Source organism: Mastigoproctus giganteus, chromosome 4 (genome assembly GCF_048544385.1).
Source record: "Mastigoproctus giganteus isolate SK-2022 chromosome 4, ASM4854438v1, whole genome shotgun sequence".
Classification (NCBI taxonomy): Eukaryota; Metazoa; Arthropoda; class Arachnida; order Uropygi; family Thelyphonidae; genus Mastigoproctus; species Mastigoproctus giganteus.
In genome coordinates, this window is record NC_143578.1 from 42,711,881 (window position 1) to 42,726,201 (window position 14,321).

The 14,321-nt window shown below is 35.9% G+C and overlaps 1 protein-coding gene across 1 annotated transcript in view; it reads left to right on the forward strand.

Annotated features, from left to right (window-relative positions):
- cv-2 (crosveinless 2-secreting protein) overlaps positions 1-14,321 on the forward strand; it is a 111,670-nt gene that overhangs the window by 38,656 nt on the left and 58,693 nt on the right. Inside the window, exon 2 of the mRNA XM_090371510.1 lies at positions 4,248-4,333. Within this exon, the coding sequence (XP_090227636.1) occupies positions 4,248-4,333 (86 nt within the window). The remainder of the gene's footprint in view (positions 1-4,247; positions 4,334-14,321) is intronic.

Here is a 14,321-nt window from a genome sequence, read left to right on the forward strand (position 1 = left end):
AATTACGGCAAGAAGTTAAACCTTCATAAGGATGTACATGGAGAGATGCGAGCACTTAGTGGTTACAGAATTCCTCAATTTATCTATATCTCTCGCTCTCCCATTCGTTATAACAGGACGTATCCTCCCCAACTCGGAAATCATACCATTTTTAATGTAATCCAATAGTAACTTTCAGTTAGGTTATACATCAGAAACAAGGTGAAGCCATGTTTCTTGTTTGTAAGTTTTGGTAAGCAGAAGGAACTAGGATTTTTAATCTGAATGGAAAAAGCGAGGAGTGAGAATGGGCGGTAGATAAGACGGAGAAGGATGGTGTTCATAAAACAATATATATTAGAGAGGCATTCGAATTTGGAGTAGTCCTGGTACGCCAAAGCAGCCGAAGACTTTACTGAGGAGTCAAGAATAGTCAGAAATAACCTATACTTTTATAAATACTTGTAAAGATTACCATAAAAAAGGTAAAGCTGCTGAAAAAAAAAAAGCATCTATTAGAGGGGGCTAAAGCAGAAGCCCCATCTTTCTCCTTTAGGAGAGTGACGAACGCTAGGGTAGCTACGTGTTGTTTCACCTGATTGCTACATGTGTTTTGATAATTCCGCCTACTCGCCCAGTGTGGCCTGTGAGACGCCGAGTATAACCCCTTTCGCTGCTGCTGTGGTCACACTGAGGTCTCTGCCCTGGCGCTTCGGGGAAGGTGAAATTCTTAGCAGACAACTCCGGATTGGAATGTGGGGCTAGGAAGCTCAAGGTCGGTAGTAGCGCACTGGCCATCTAGCCTTGTGACGTCAGAGATGACATTAGCACGCACACACACACACACACACCAACACCAGCTGCATGACGACCAACTGTTATACTATCATACTATCTTTTGGGGGAAGGGGAGACGTTATTGGAATACCTCCTGTGTTTTTCTACTAAGTACTGATAAGATACGAAAAATAAGTCACTTGAGGTAATCCATATTTATAGTATCATGTGCTGTCAAAAAATTACGAGAAAATAGCATAAATAAATAAATAAACAAACAAAAGCATAACAAAAAACTGAAGCTTTTTCTGTGGTTCATTATATAATCATATAACAGTCACATATTACGTAAAGTGATTTTTAAAGCTTTTTGATCTCCTTTATTTCTGATTTTTTGAAACTTTTTTCGAACACCCTATAAGATTTTATAGCAACAGCTTTGATCGCCTTCCCATTATTGCATAACCAAATACTCTGGTTGAAATCACATTCGTGCAACTGACTTCATTTCAACCTATAACGCATCTGTCTGAACTCCCTCCTCCTTATTCTGAGAATTAAACAAATTAGGGTCAATTCAGTCAATATCGACCAAGTAACGTTATTAATTCACTTCTGTAGCTTCTGTGTATAAAAGCACATTAGGTATTGCTAGGTCCAAACGAGTCGCGAAATTTTATCAAAACTAATTTACAGAAATAACGCGTTGCATTTACCAGTAATCTACTGGCTGTACGCACAACGCTACGAAAATTATTTCAGTTATTGCGAAAAATGCTCCACATGGCCTCTTACAACTCGATTAACATAACTTGGCTACTCTAGCATGACTTATTTATACAGCCTGCCTTAGACATGTGCAACTGTGTTTCGATCCTAGGCGAGTGTTAGAGGTACATTCTTGTTCACATTATTGAATGCATTATTGTAAGCCTACTTCCTATAATAGCAAAATTTCTGTTCCTCACAACAAGTTTCACACAAACAGAATTCCGGACATAAACAAAAACTTTCACCCCGATATATAAATTTTAGTATAACAGCAGAAAGCATAATTTACTTTATATTGCTTTAAACATAATGACATCATTCTTAAAAGAATGAATAAAATCATTTCATTTTGGTTTTCTTCCCCGATATTGTTAAATGCAAGCGATTCTTTCATATTAACTGAAAATTAAATTGCATTATGTGGGTATGGATTTGTTTTAATTCTTTGATTGATTCGTATAATCGGCTTTTCGGATAATCGACGTCCGATTATTGATCGGAGTTTTTATGTCAGCTTGCTGGAAACTAAAAATGCATATTTAAATGTATTTAAGATTTTTTGTGATTATTGCCTACACAATGTTAATCTTTTTGATACCATTATACACGATTTTTTGTTGTGCTTTTTAATTTCGTGCCTCATTCAACCAGATTTGCTTCCTGTAGGTCATCTAATTCCGTAATAGTTTTTTGATCAGTTGATCAGCAGTTTGGCCACTACTTACCATTTCATCGCTATTATTAAATATTATGCCCTCGGGATGACTGATCATCCATTCTTTTCTTATTGAGTTAGGTTGATAAGGGTATAATCATTTAATTTTTTTATTACTTTTTAAGCACCCAGGTCGCTCACGCTATTACATTAAATACAAGGTGGCAGCATTTTGTTTCTAGAAATAATTTTGTAAAAGTTTGGGCCAATAAAAACGACGCTTTTATTATTTATTGTGTTCAAATATAGCAGCAACTTTTCCAATCAGTGCTTTTCTTTATTTAAAAGAATATGAAATGTGGCTGATAGATGATTTAGCGATAACAATGCCACCTGCTTTTCGTTAATCGAACCACAGGCGCTGGTTCGAGGTTATCAAGCGTTGACAGGAAATTTAGAAAATTTATAGCGATGACAAACAGAAGCATGAGTTCTCCTCATAAATATGACACGTGTGTTGGAACGCGTGACTGAATGTAATGTTGTGATATGTTTCACAAGTGCCATCTGACGGTAGCCAAGGGAGAATAGAATTTAAAAATAATTCTTATATTACAAGAATTATTTCCATATTATTTAGAAGAATTATAGTAACTAACCGGTAGCCTTCGACAGAGATAAAATCAACAGTAAAATTGATGGCACAGACAGTAATTTTGAGGAAAGGAGTTGGGGGTTGGGGATAAGAATGTAGAAAATGAGAGGAACATGTTCCGTTAAGGAACTTCTGCGTATGTTAATATCTTAGTATATCAAATAATTCCAATCCTGATAATTGGCCTAATTAAATTTCTGTCAAAGCGAGACATAGTGGCGCCATCTTTTGCAAGTTTTACAAAACATGTACATTAAAGAGAGGGAAAATTGCTTTTGAATGCTAAATTGTTCAGGGAAATGTCTCTTACATGCTTGCGTATTATTTGATTATTGCCTTTTAAACTGGCTTCATTTTAAGCGTTGTACGACTGTATAAAACTTGCCTTTTTTACCCAAGGCAAAATTGTGATAGTAGGTGGCATAAAATATTACTTCGTTGGGTCTCTACAAATACCTTTGGACGACATAATTCGGTTCCGGATTTGTACTCCCACCTGTGACCTCCGCCCAAAACGTGGAGGTCACCGTTGAACCTTGACATCCACCTCCACGCAGGTCCTGTTTCTGCTATTAGAGAGGATGCTGTTTGAAATGCTTTGTCAGTTTCGTGACGAAACTACGTAAGATATTAATAAGCGGAATGGTTATTTTCTTGAGTAAATTGGGAGACGAGAATGTTTGGCTTTCTATTTCTTAAGATCTCCGGGTCAGAGATTAACTCTTTGTATCCCCAGGGTGGATTGGTTTTGATATATGCAGTTGGGATCGGCAGGTGAACTATGTGAAACGTTAAAGGTGAGCACCAAGGCGTTGTAGTGGCCTTTCTGCAAGGATGTTGAGTTATGAATGGTATTGGAATTGCAAATTTGATGGTGTCAGGGGATTTCCCGTTATTTCCCCCTTATATTTAGTTCTTTATGTTAATTAGCTTCTATAATCTGACGGGGAGTATTACCTTTTCAAATGCTACATCGGATCATTATATCAATCCCCCCCCCCCCTTTTCAGATAGTAAATATGAATCTCTAAGTAGGGACCTCTTTCTCCGGGAGACCCTTTTATAATTTAAATAACACCTGTAATCTGGGTCCTCCTACACGGTGTACAGACCCTGGGATAGCTTGGCAGCCTTCAGTTGGTGACAGATCCCACTTAGACGCTCATTATGAGTTTATTGTTTATATTATGTGAATAAAAATGATGATAATATTGTTCCAGCATACCTTGTGAAGTGCTATAGCCTGCCAATAATTACGGATTAAAATTACACGAATCAGTTCTTTGAGTGGTTGTATTCTTACTTTTCTCCATATAAAATTGATATTTCCTCAGAATTGTTTCAAATGAAATGAGATTATTTTATTTATTAATTTAACAGATTATAAATTTTTCGATATTTTCTTTATAGGATCAGTAATTAAGTGTGACAACGAAGGTGAGGTGGTTGAAATCTCTCGAATCTCCAACGATCCCTGTATCACTTGTCAGTGTCAGGTAAGATCTGTGATCGAACCAGTTATTTTTTAAAGTCGTGTATATGAATTCCATTATAAACAATAAATTATTAGTGTTTCTTGCAAGTAGCATAGCAAAGTGGATTACAATATGGATATAGTATGTAGTCAATTTGTCTGTCGCATCATTCTTTGCCATAGTAACGGACAGAATAGATAACTGGGAAAATGTATGAACAATTTTATTAGTACAGTAAGCCCTCGCTAATCCGTTAATCCGGATCGAAATATGAAAAATTCTATTCACAGTTGAGTACTTTGAAAGACACACGGGATTTAGGAAGGCATATGAGTAACTCTCACTGCTGTCTGATTGACTGCGCAGAGAGAGACGGAACATACATTACATGGACTTGCTTGTTGTTCAGTATCGTTGTTGACTCCGAGTCGGATGGATGCTATTGCTTATATCGCTTCATTTGTGTACTTCTTTATACGTATATACATAAGTTAACATATTTTATATAATTATGGGTTCTAAAGAATTAAAAGTGAAATAAAAAAAAAAACATCTTACTTTAACTATCATTAACAAGCTCAATGTGATAAGAAAACTGGAAAATGGTGTTCCTGGAAATAAAAAATGCTGAAGAATTTGGTATTGGCCAACAAGCTGTGCCAGATATTAAAAAACACAAAAAGAATCTATAAAGACATTTCCTTTAAAATTCGATGTGGGGAGTGATAAAAGCAGTCTATCAAATAGACAGACATTAAAAAAAAAATAAAAAAAAAGCCAAAAGAAGTGTTGCTGGAAGAAGCTGAATTTCAGTGGTATTCACAGCAACAATGAAATGCGACGCCAGCGCCATCTCATAAATGTATAAAAAAGATAAAACATTTATCCTTCTATCGATGGATAAATGTATTGTCTTTTCATAGTTTTAAAATAAAGGCTCTACACTGATTTTTTTAAAAAAATTATTTTCATCGGCTCTACAATAAATATAATTAAATTTTCCATTTGTTTCTGAGTTTTTTTTTTTTTTTTAATCTTTTAGGGCTATCTTTTTCTTCACTAATCCGGATTATCGCTTAATCCGGATGACCTTTCCCCCCATTTACTTCGGATTATCGAGGGTTTACTGTAAATGGTTGCCATAGTAACGGCTAAGTAACTGGGCATCAAAAGAACCTCTCTTAAAAGTTCTTTACTCCAACTGAGGAATGTATTTTCTTTTTTTATTTTTTCCTTCACCTAAATAGGGACCTCTTTCTCTGGGGAACCATTTTTTATGACAAGCAATTTTTATACATAATCTACTTGTGTGATTTTGGGCTAATTGGTTTATTTTTCATGTCTATGACTGTCATATGACTGCTATTTAGCTACTGGGCGGTCCCAGGTAGGGATTTAAGGGGCTATAACCTTCCCCTTGTGATCAAAATAATGTAGATTTTTTTTACTGCTATATAATGATTATAGCTTAATGATTTCCCTGAACACCGCTTTAGTCCCTTCCTTTTCAAAATATTGGGAAAACCCTGGCTACGATACCTCCGAGCTTTGCCATCCTTAATTTGAACGGCACATACCAAAAGAAAGACTGCCAGTTTTGAAACCTCACGCTTAAGTGTCTTGTAGATTATGGTGCAGATGGCAAGATAATTTAATCTGTTTAAGCTTGTAGAGTATTCGTTTATTTGCATATTTAATAATTTATTGTCTTCATTGTTTATTGATTGAATAAATACTTTTATATCTAGAATGAAGCTAGTATTAATATTAGTTATATGGTGCAAGGAAGCCCGAGGCTTTTGCTGCACCAGCCAAAAGAATAATAAGAAGAGTAATAAGATAAAATAAAAATAATGCAAACTACCTATTTGACTCCCTTCTGACGTAGGTATTTATCCAGCTGAATAAATACTTTAAATCTCCCCAAGTTGTCAGCCTCATGCACCTATGGAGGAAATTTGTTCCAGTAATCAACAGCTCGCTGGCCAAAAGAAAACTCTGCAATCCAATCTAAACCTCATCACTCGTAGTTCGAATTTATGGCCTATAGTTCTGGAATCATTTATATCAGTGAAAATTTCACCCCGTTTTACTTTCTCCCCTCAGACTCTTGTACACCTCAGTCAGGGCTCCTCTAAAGTGCTTCGTTATCAAACTCTGCAGCCCACATATATGAAGTCTTTCCTTATATGAACGTCCCATTGACGAATCTCATCAGGCGCGTTGCCTGTCTGCGTTCAAGAAACTCGATGTCTTTCTTTAGGTGCGGACTCCATACTGCACAATATTCCAAGTGCGGTCTTACAGTTGCCTTATACAGTCTGTCCTCGTATAGCACGATAGTTGCGTTCCTAGAAACCCTCGTGCAATGCAAAATCGTGCAATATAAACAACAGCCCCTATGGGAAAAGTAGGGTTAGGTGCCGACCACCCAAGATTGAACACACATTTGGAACCAAAACATTACCAAACACAATAAATAATCGGGTAATTTTAATCGTTATAAAATACTTACATATTTTATAACGATTAAAATACGTAATAAAAATAATATTATATTATAATAAAGTATTTTTAGTATTTTTTAATACTAAAAAGTATTTTTACGGATAAAATAGTATTTTATTCGTAAAAAATTTATTATATTAAATAAAATAGTCGTAATAAAATACTTACGTATTTTATAATACGTAAGTATAAATTATAATACGTAAGTCGTAATAAAATATTGCTAATGCTTTTGCTTCTATCGTAAGCAAACTTGCTTTTTGTTTGATTTTCTATCCAAAGAGATGACAGCCGTTCCATCTCTTCCAATGCCCGTGACCACCAAATAGGGAGGCTGGGGAAAGGTCAGGGAATGACCACCGCATATCCCCGGAGCAATATGGCCTTAGTTGCTAATGCTCCTAAAAACCAAATAACAAACAACAAACATCTCTTCCAATTCTTTGTGTCTTAATCTAATGGATTTTAATTACACTTTGAGTTGTTCCCGCTATGAAAGTTGTTTTTATTTTCTCTGCATTCTTTGTAATTCTCCGCGTTGCCTCATTTAGGTCTGTAGCACGTGCAATATCACATGGTCTTTCATTTCGCTCAAAGCGTTTCACAATTTCATATTTTTTCTCTATCGACAGAAGCGGACTGGCCATAAGCCTTACGGGGGAAACCACGGTGGGCCGGAGGCCGGTGTGATTTTGGCCATAAACCGTAGTACGAGGCCACTACAAATTTTCCCTGGTAAGAATTTTTGATCCAGTCCGCCTCTGTTTATCGATATTGCTTCTTTTTTTTTCTCTCTCTGAATCTGCAGTGTCTTAGCCAGGACGCTTCCTTTTCACACCTTTTAAGTATTTTACTCGTTTTTAGGGAATAAAGCACAATTACAAAACGAAGAGGCATGCTTGATACACATAAACAAAGCTGCGCGCGTATAGCAACTGAATAAACAACACCGTAAAGGCCGAGATACACTATTAACACCTCACATTTTACTGAAGCACATTTCTGGGGGTTACTACCATAAAACAATAAAAACAATTTCCAGTTGCGTTTCTGCTAGTGGAATCTGTTATAAACTGGTAGTAAACTCCATCTAATTGCATTTGCGATTATATGGATAGCTGGAATTGTGTTGGTTTTTACGTTATTATGGTGAAATGTGTTTCCCCTTCACTGATATAAAACACAAATACATTTTCAGAATCTTCTTCGTTCCTGTCGTGTTGCGTTCAGTTGGGGTGATTCCGCATTCGACTGCCATTTCTTGTAAACACAAAGGCGAATCGTGCATAAGCGAATTCGGTTCGTGTTATATAAGATAACGTTCCCCCATTTATAAATCGTGTATGATCGAATTCGTGTAATGCAAACACGTGTTATACGAGGACCGACTGTACTGTGAGATTACGACATCCATGTCTCTACAGGCTATTGTTCGATAAATCATCGACATCATAGGCCTTTCTTGCCCCCCTTGTCAATACTTTTTCGGATTACTTCATGTCCAACCGAATCGTAACTCCCAAATCTCTTTCTTTGTCTACTGTTTTTAATTCAGCTCCTACCAAGATATAAGTTATTTTCAGGTTACTGTTCCCCAAAGTGTAATAAGACCTTGCATTTTGCTGCATTAAAACTTAGCTGCCACTTTTCTGACCATTCAAATTTGCTGTTAATCTTCTGTAGCACATTTTCACCATAAGGAAAAATCAGGTGTGGGGAATAATAATCCCTGACATATTCCGAAATGAAGGTGGGATCTTCCCTTTCTGTTACGCCTTCCCTCCAGCAATATGCATCCATGGTTCATTAATACCCTCTACATCCTCAGATATTTGTCCCTTAAAGGACATTTTCAGTCTTAGACATCCTGTAACTTCTGTTTTTCGTTCCTGAAACTGAAACTTTCCTAAAGGGGCGAAAATTTTAGTGGAAAGTATTATTGAAAACGCGACGCGCAAGCTTAACTCGATGCTAAAATAAAAGTGCCAGAAGTGCTTTTAAAAGTACCAGGGATGCTGGCATCACTGTATTCGCTCAGAAAGAATGACTGTTTTTCTTTAAAGAAATTCGATCCTGGAACTTTTGATCTGACTTCGTATAAAAGTATTAATTTAAATGCAATATTAATGAAAATATCAAGTTTATATTTGAACATTTTATTTCATAGAGCTGCAAATATGAATAGCTTTGATTTTTATATATACAGTACATACAGTTAAAATATCTTGGACTGTCCGTGTTAATTTTTTTTGCTTGATACATCCAGATTGGACCGGAATCATTTTGTTAACATGACGTTGGCTTTTCATCGGAATACTACAATCGGCATTGTAGTCTTCTTTTGATCATAGTAATACTGTATATATGGTATTGTAAGTATATATGACGAGGTTGCACGAATTTGGCAGGGACCATCTGGTACAGAAAAAAAAGAAAAAACCCACTTCATATAGTTTATCGAGTTTGTGTCTTGTCTATATCTATATAAGTGTAGGTGCATGGGCTGATTTGTATTTTGTGCAGGTTGAAAAACGGAATAGTTCGCAGAAAAAAATACCCTTCTCCTTCCCTTTGAAATCATCTTAACCACAGCCTCTATTGACAGAATCTTTGAGAATCCCCTTCCCCCATTCTCGGAAGGAATTCGAACCCAGACTACCCCAGGACATTGACAAGTGGCAGATCCCATACTGTCCTTCTACGGACAACGCTTATATTATGCTACTTAACTTTATAATGATTGCAATTTCTAATTAACAGTGGCATATGAGGAATGATCGACATGAACTTAAGTAGCTTGTAGCTCTTGTTATACGAAACCAAACAGACTGGAATAATTCTTTACCCTTCCTACATCCTCGTAAGCTATTTGGCTTTGTATCGGAAACCCGTAATCGGGAAACTTATATTCTGCTATCTAACTTTTTTAATGACCCGACTCATTACCTAACTTTAAAGTGAGCCAGGTTTCCGATTTTTTAACTGCAGCATATTGGGAATGATTTATTACCTTCGTAACTAGTTGAGGCACCCGATAGAAGACCTAACACTGAACGAATTAATGCATTATCTGCCTCAGCCGTTATTGTAAATTACCCAAATCACTCAGGTAATGCACAGCCAGCGTATCATAGTGAAGAGCAACATCTGCTGTATCCCACATCGACCCAACTTGAAACTTTAATAAACAAGAAGAAAGACTCCAAATGCAATCAAAAGTTTATTTCATTAGATTCTAACACTAAGCGCATCCGAAAGTTTGTTACAAAGAATAATTTTAATAAGTAATCTTATTAATTGAGATAATTATAAGAAATACGAGCATATCATTTAGAGATAAATAAACATTTTAGTTTGATATACATGCATCCTTACAAACTTTTACTTCCGGAAAATGCTTCTGAATCCGAAAGGGTTTTCTAATGTATTGCAGGCTTTTGCGTGATCTCATCTATTATAAAAGAGATATTTCGACCATTAGTGTTATTATAATCATGTGACTGGGAATCAAAAATAGTGATTATCTGAATAATACATGCAAACGACTAACTCCCATTGTGCTTTCTTCTAATTTCCAGTGCAGTATTCAAAAGTCGAACGATGAATCACCCTTCGGGAAAACCAAACACTCATTTTGTTAGGGATTACAGTTCCACCTGGTGTTCACTTTTATCATAATTTAAAACATAAATGATAGTACTTCTAAAGGTAATTTTGTCGTAACTGTTTTAAAAAAAAACAGTTACGACAAAATTTAAAAAAAACAGTTACTGAAAAATGCTATTGATTAATGCATTTTGTTATTAAAAAAATATTATTCCAGCTTCAGTTCGCAACTTGGCCAGTAATTGTTAAAATTACACACTAACGGAGATGAATATAAAAACAGATGGCTCACGAGACACAGGGGAAATGACCGCGTAGTTTGCTTTTCTCTTCAGTCTGGTGTAAACGAACGGGATATTGTAAGACATCAAGGGGGAAAGGTTACATCCACAGCTATTTCCATAATTTACAAAAGTAAACACGCAATGCACCAATTAACTCAGCGCTGGTTCAAGTCATGGCGTCCTTGTGTCTGGATTCCTACACCCACGCCAGACTATCCCCATCATTTTTCTTGTTTAAGACAGACCCATCTGAAAAGGGTTTTCCATGACCTTGAAGGACAAGGAGGTATTTCAAGATTCAGGAAATTAAATCCACGCTTACGATGAATTATTCAAAAGATAATTCCCATTCTGCGGGTGAAGAAAGTTTACACTTCCCTTGTACTCTTTCACTTCCCTAAGGACATTAATATTCCAATCATGGCACTGCTTATGGAGTGTATTTATCATCATGGAATATCGTACTTCAGTGAGAATTTTGTCAGTGTAACTTTATACGTCTGGAATCTTTCATAATCATATTAGAGTTTCATTGTAGACCATCTTTTAAATTCTTCTTTATCACATCCATGCATTCAACTATAATGGAATTAGCATTATTTTGTATCCCTGGATTCATGCCGTAGATTAGCCCATCCTTTATTGACTAGTTTATTTGTATGACCTGATTGTGTAAATATTCAAAATGTTTGAATGGTGATCATTCAAAACTTGAATGATCTCTTAAACGTTGTTACCAACAGTGGTTTGAATTCTTAGAAGCTCACACCGTATGGAAGGCGCTGGGATTCGATTCGTGTTGCAAACCACAGTTGAGAAATATCTCTGTTGTTGTTGTTTGGTTTTTAGGAGCATTAGCAACTAAGGCCATATTGCTCCGGGGATATGCGGTGGTCATTCCCTGACCTTTCCGCATCCTCCGTATTTGGTGGTCACGGGCTCGAACCCCGGTCTAATCAAGAAGCGTGTGCTTCGCACTGCTGTTCCTGGCTACGGAGACGCGAGAAATATCTCCGTCGGGACAGTAGTAACTTTTGTGGTCGTTTGTCACACCGCAGCCAAATTAATCGGTCTAGGGTGTCGTTCTTTACCCTCCTGGAAATTTGGATTTTTCATTCTACAACACAGGAAAAACCAGCTAATTGAATACATGCGAGTTACGGACACGATGTACTTTTCCTCGTGGCTTCAGTTGCCTAGTCGCAAATTCCCGAAAAGCAGCTGTTTAAGAACACTTACTATCATTCAACTTTTTCAGTTGAACGATAGTAAGCCTTTCATTACATGGAATGATGTAATGAGACTACAATACAAGAGTTAACATATTTAAAATGAGCGCGCACAAGAAAATTTGCAATTAATGTCTAAAGATTCGACTACTGTATTGTCTTAATTCATACAATTTGAACTTTGTTTCTCTTTTCCATTGGGCCGAGTTCAGGACATTACCAAAAAGCTAATTTTCTTTCTGATTTGCATAACATTTTGGGAATATTTTCTATGCTGCATTGCATTATCGCGCAGCGAAAGTTTTTGCTGGAACCTGCACCATTCTCCTATTTATAGCCTAATGTGGGAAGCGATACCCTGTAAATAAACAGGTATTTCACTTTTTTTTTTTTAAATAAATTTTATTTTTCTGAATTAACGTCAGTTTTTTTTTTTTTTTTTTTTTTATGTCGTAAGTATGTTTTACGTTATTACTGTACTCCAGTAGATAAAGTGAAAGATAAAGTCATCGTTTTGCATAAATTTCCCTGAAACCGGAAGTGACATCAAAATATTTTAATATCTGTTTTCTTAAAAACTATGCCGTTTTCCCTAAAACTGCTAAGAAAATTTTCAATTCCTTTTGCTACGAGGAACCCACTGTATGATTTATGACATGCAACTCGAAACCACTGGATATTCTTTTACTCTTTGAAAATTTTTTAGTGTAATTGTTGGGTTATACTCGATTTATTATTATTATTTATTTATTATATTCTTTTAATGGTTCGTAAATTTATGAACAGTTAGCAGTCCTGTGTCTCGTTATTTTCTGAATATGTACGTTTTTTTTTTTGCTTTACGATACCTAGAGATACGAAAAGACAGAAAGAAATTTATTATCTATTAATTTATACTGTTTCCCTCTGTGGGAATTTTAATTTTTTTAAATAATGTTCAATTGTTCATTTTACGCAGTTTGTTCCTAGTACTAATATGGCTCATTTTTACGCTCACGAGACATACAAATCACATGTTACTAGTGTGAACATGTGATGTGTATGTCAGATGTTTTGGGAGTTTTTTTTAGTAAAAAAAAAAACCTTTTTTTTGTACCTGCACTTTGTCAGCCTAGGGTTGTGTTCTGTCATGTTCCCCAGTATGGGTACAACACTATCCCTGTGTGTATGTCTACTGATTAGAAAGTCGATATGCTGGTGACAAAAACAGAAAAAAAAAAAAAAATAATAAAAAATTTGCAGACTTCTTTGTAATGTCAGCTTCATACTATCTTCTTACATTTTTATTTTCTCTTAATGAATAACTCTCTTTCTTAGAACTGGTATAATTAATACACTTTTATTATATATATATATAAAAAAAAAATCAACGTTCAGTCTCAAAATATTATCATAAAATTTATATTTTTGGCCATAAATATGAAATTAATTAAAATTAGTAAAACTGTTTTGGGGGAAACAGAAACGGGAATGCATGAGCCATTCGTGATCACCTAGACCAGGGATCGGCCACCTTTTTGGATGAAGAGCCATTTTTGATCTTATTAAAAAAAGAGAGAGAGAGAGAGAGAGAGAATCCGAAGAGCCGCATTTCAGTTCAAGCTGGGAAGGAGGGAAGGAATTTTTTAAGAAATGGAATAGAGTGGGAAGGTGTTTTATTAAAAAAATATATATATATTCTGAAATATTGTTTATTAATAATATTTCTAATTAATGTGACTTTTGCTGCTGAGCGAGTCTCTCAACATCAGGGAAGTATGCCGTAATTTTAATCTTTAAACATGCCGAGAGACTCGCATTGTTCAGACGGCTTCTTGATTTATTTTTAATATAGTTCATGTTCGAAAATATTTGCCAGCAGAAATTCGTCAAACCAAAAACTGAGAGAAGTCAACGGCAAATATTTTCAAATTTATGTGTCCGGTACGCTACACCACGCATCGAACACAATTTGGTCTTACTTTTTCAACTCATCTATCGGCATCCATTTATGTAGAATTGCAAGGGCAGCCTTTTGTCTCTCCAAATCCTCAATTTCAGTTTTAAGGCATTTTAGTCTTGCACTTCACATGCCCTTGATTTTTTAAATCAATTTCAAACTTTGCCTGATGTGGGCTAAAAGTTAAAAGAGCCGCAGGTTGCCGACCCCTGACCTAGACCGAGTACACTCACAAGCACGAACAGGTCCCTAGAATAATATATCAGAAGATAATGCAAAAATATCAGTTGATAAAAAAAAAAAAAGTTTACCGTATTACAAGTACGAGCCTCAGGCCATAGTACAGACCTCTACTCACAGATTCTACTGGAATCGTGGCATAGTAATGGGCAAGACAATCCCGCACAACAGAATAAACATAAACCTCATCAACAAGAAGGAGA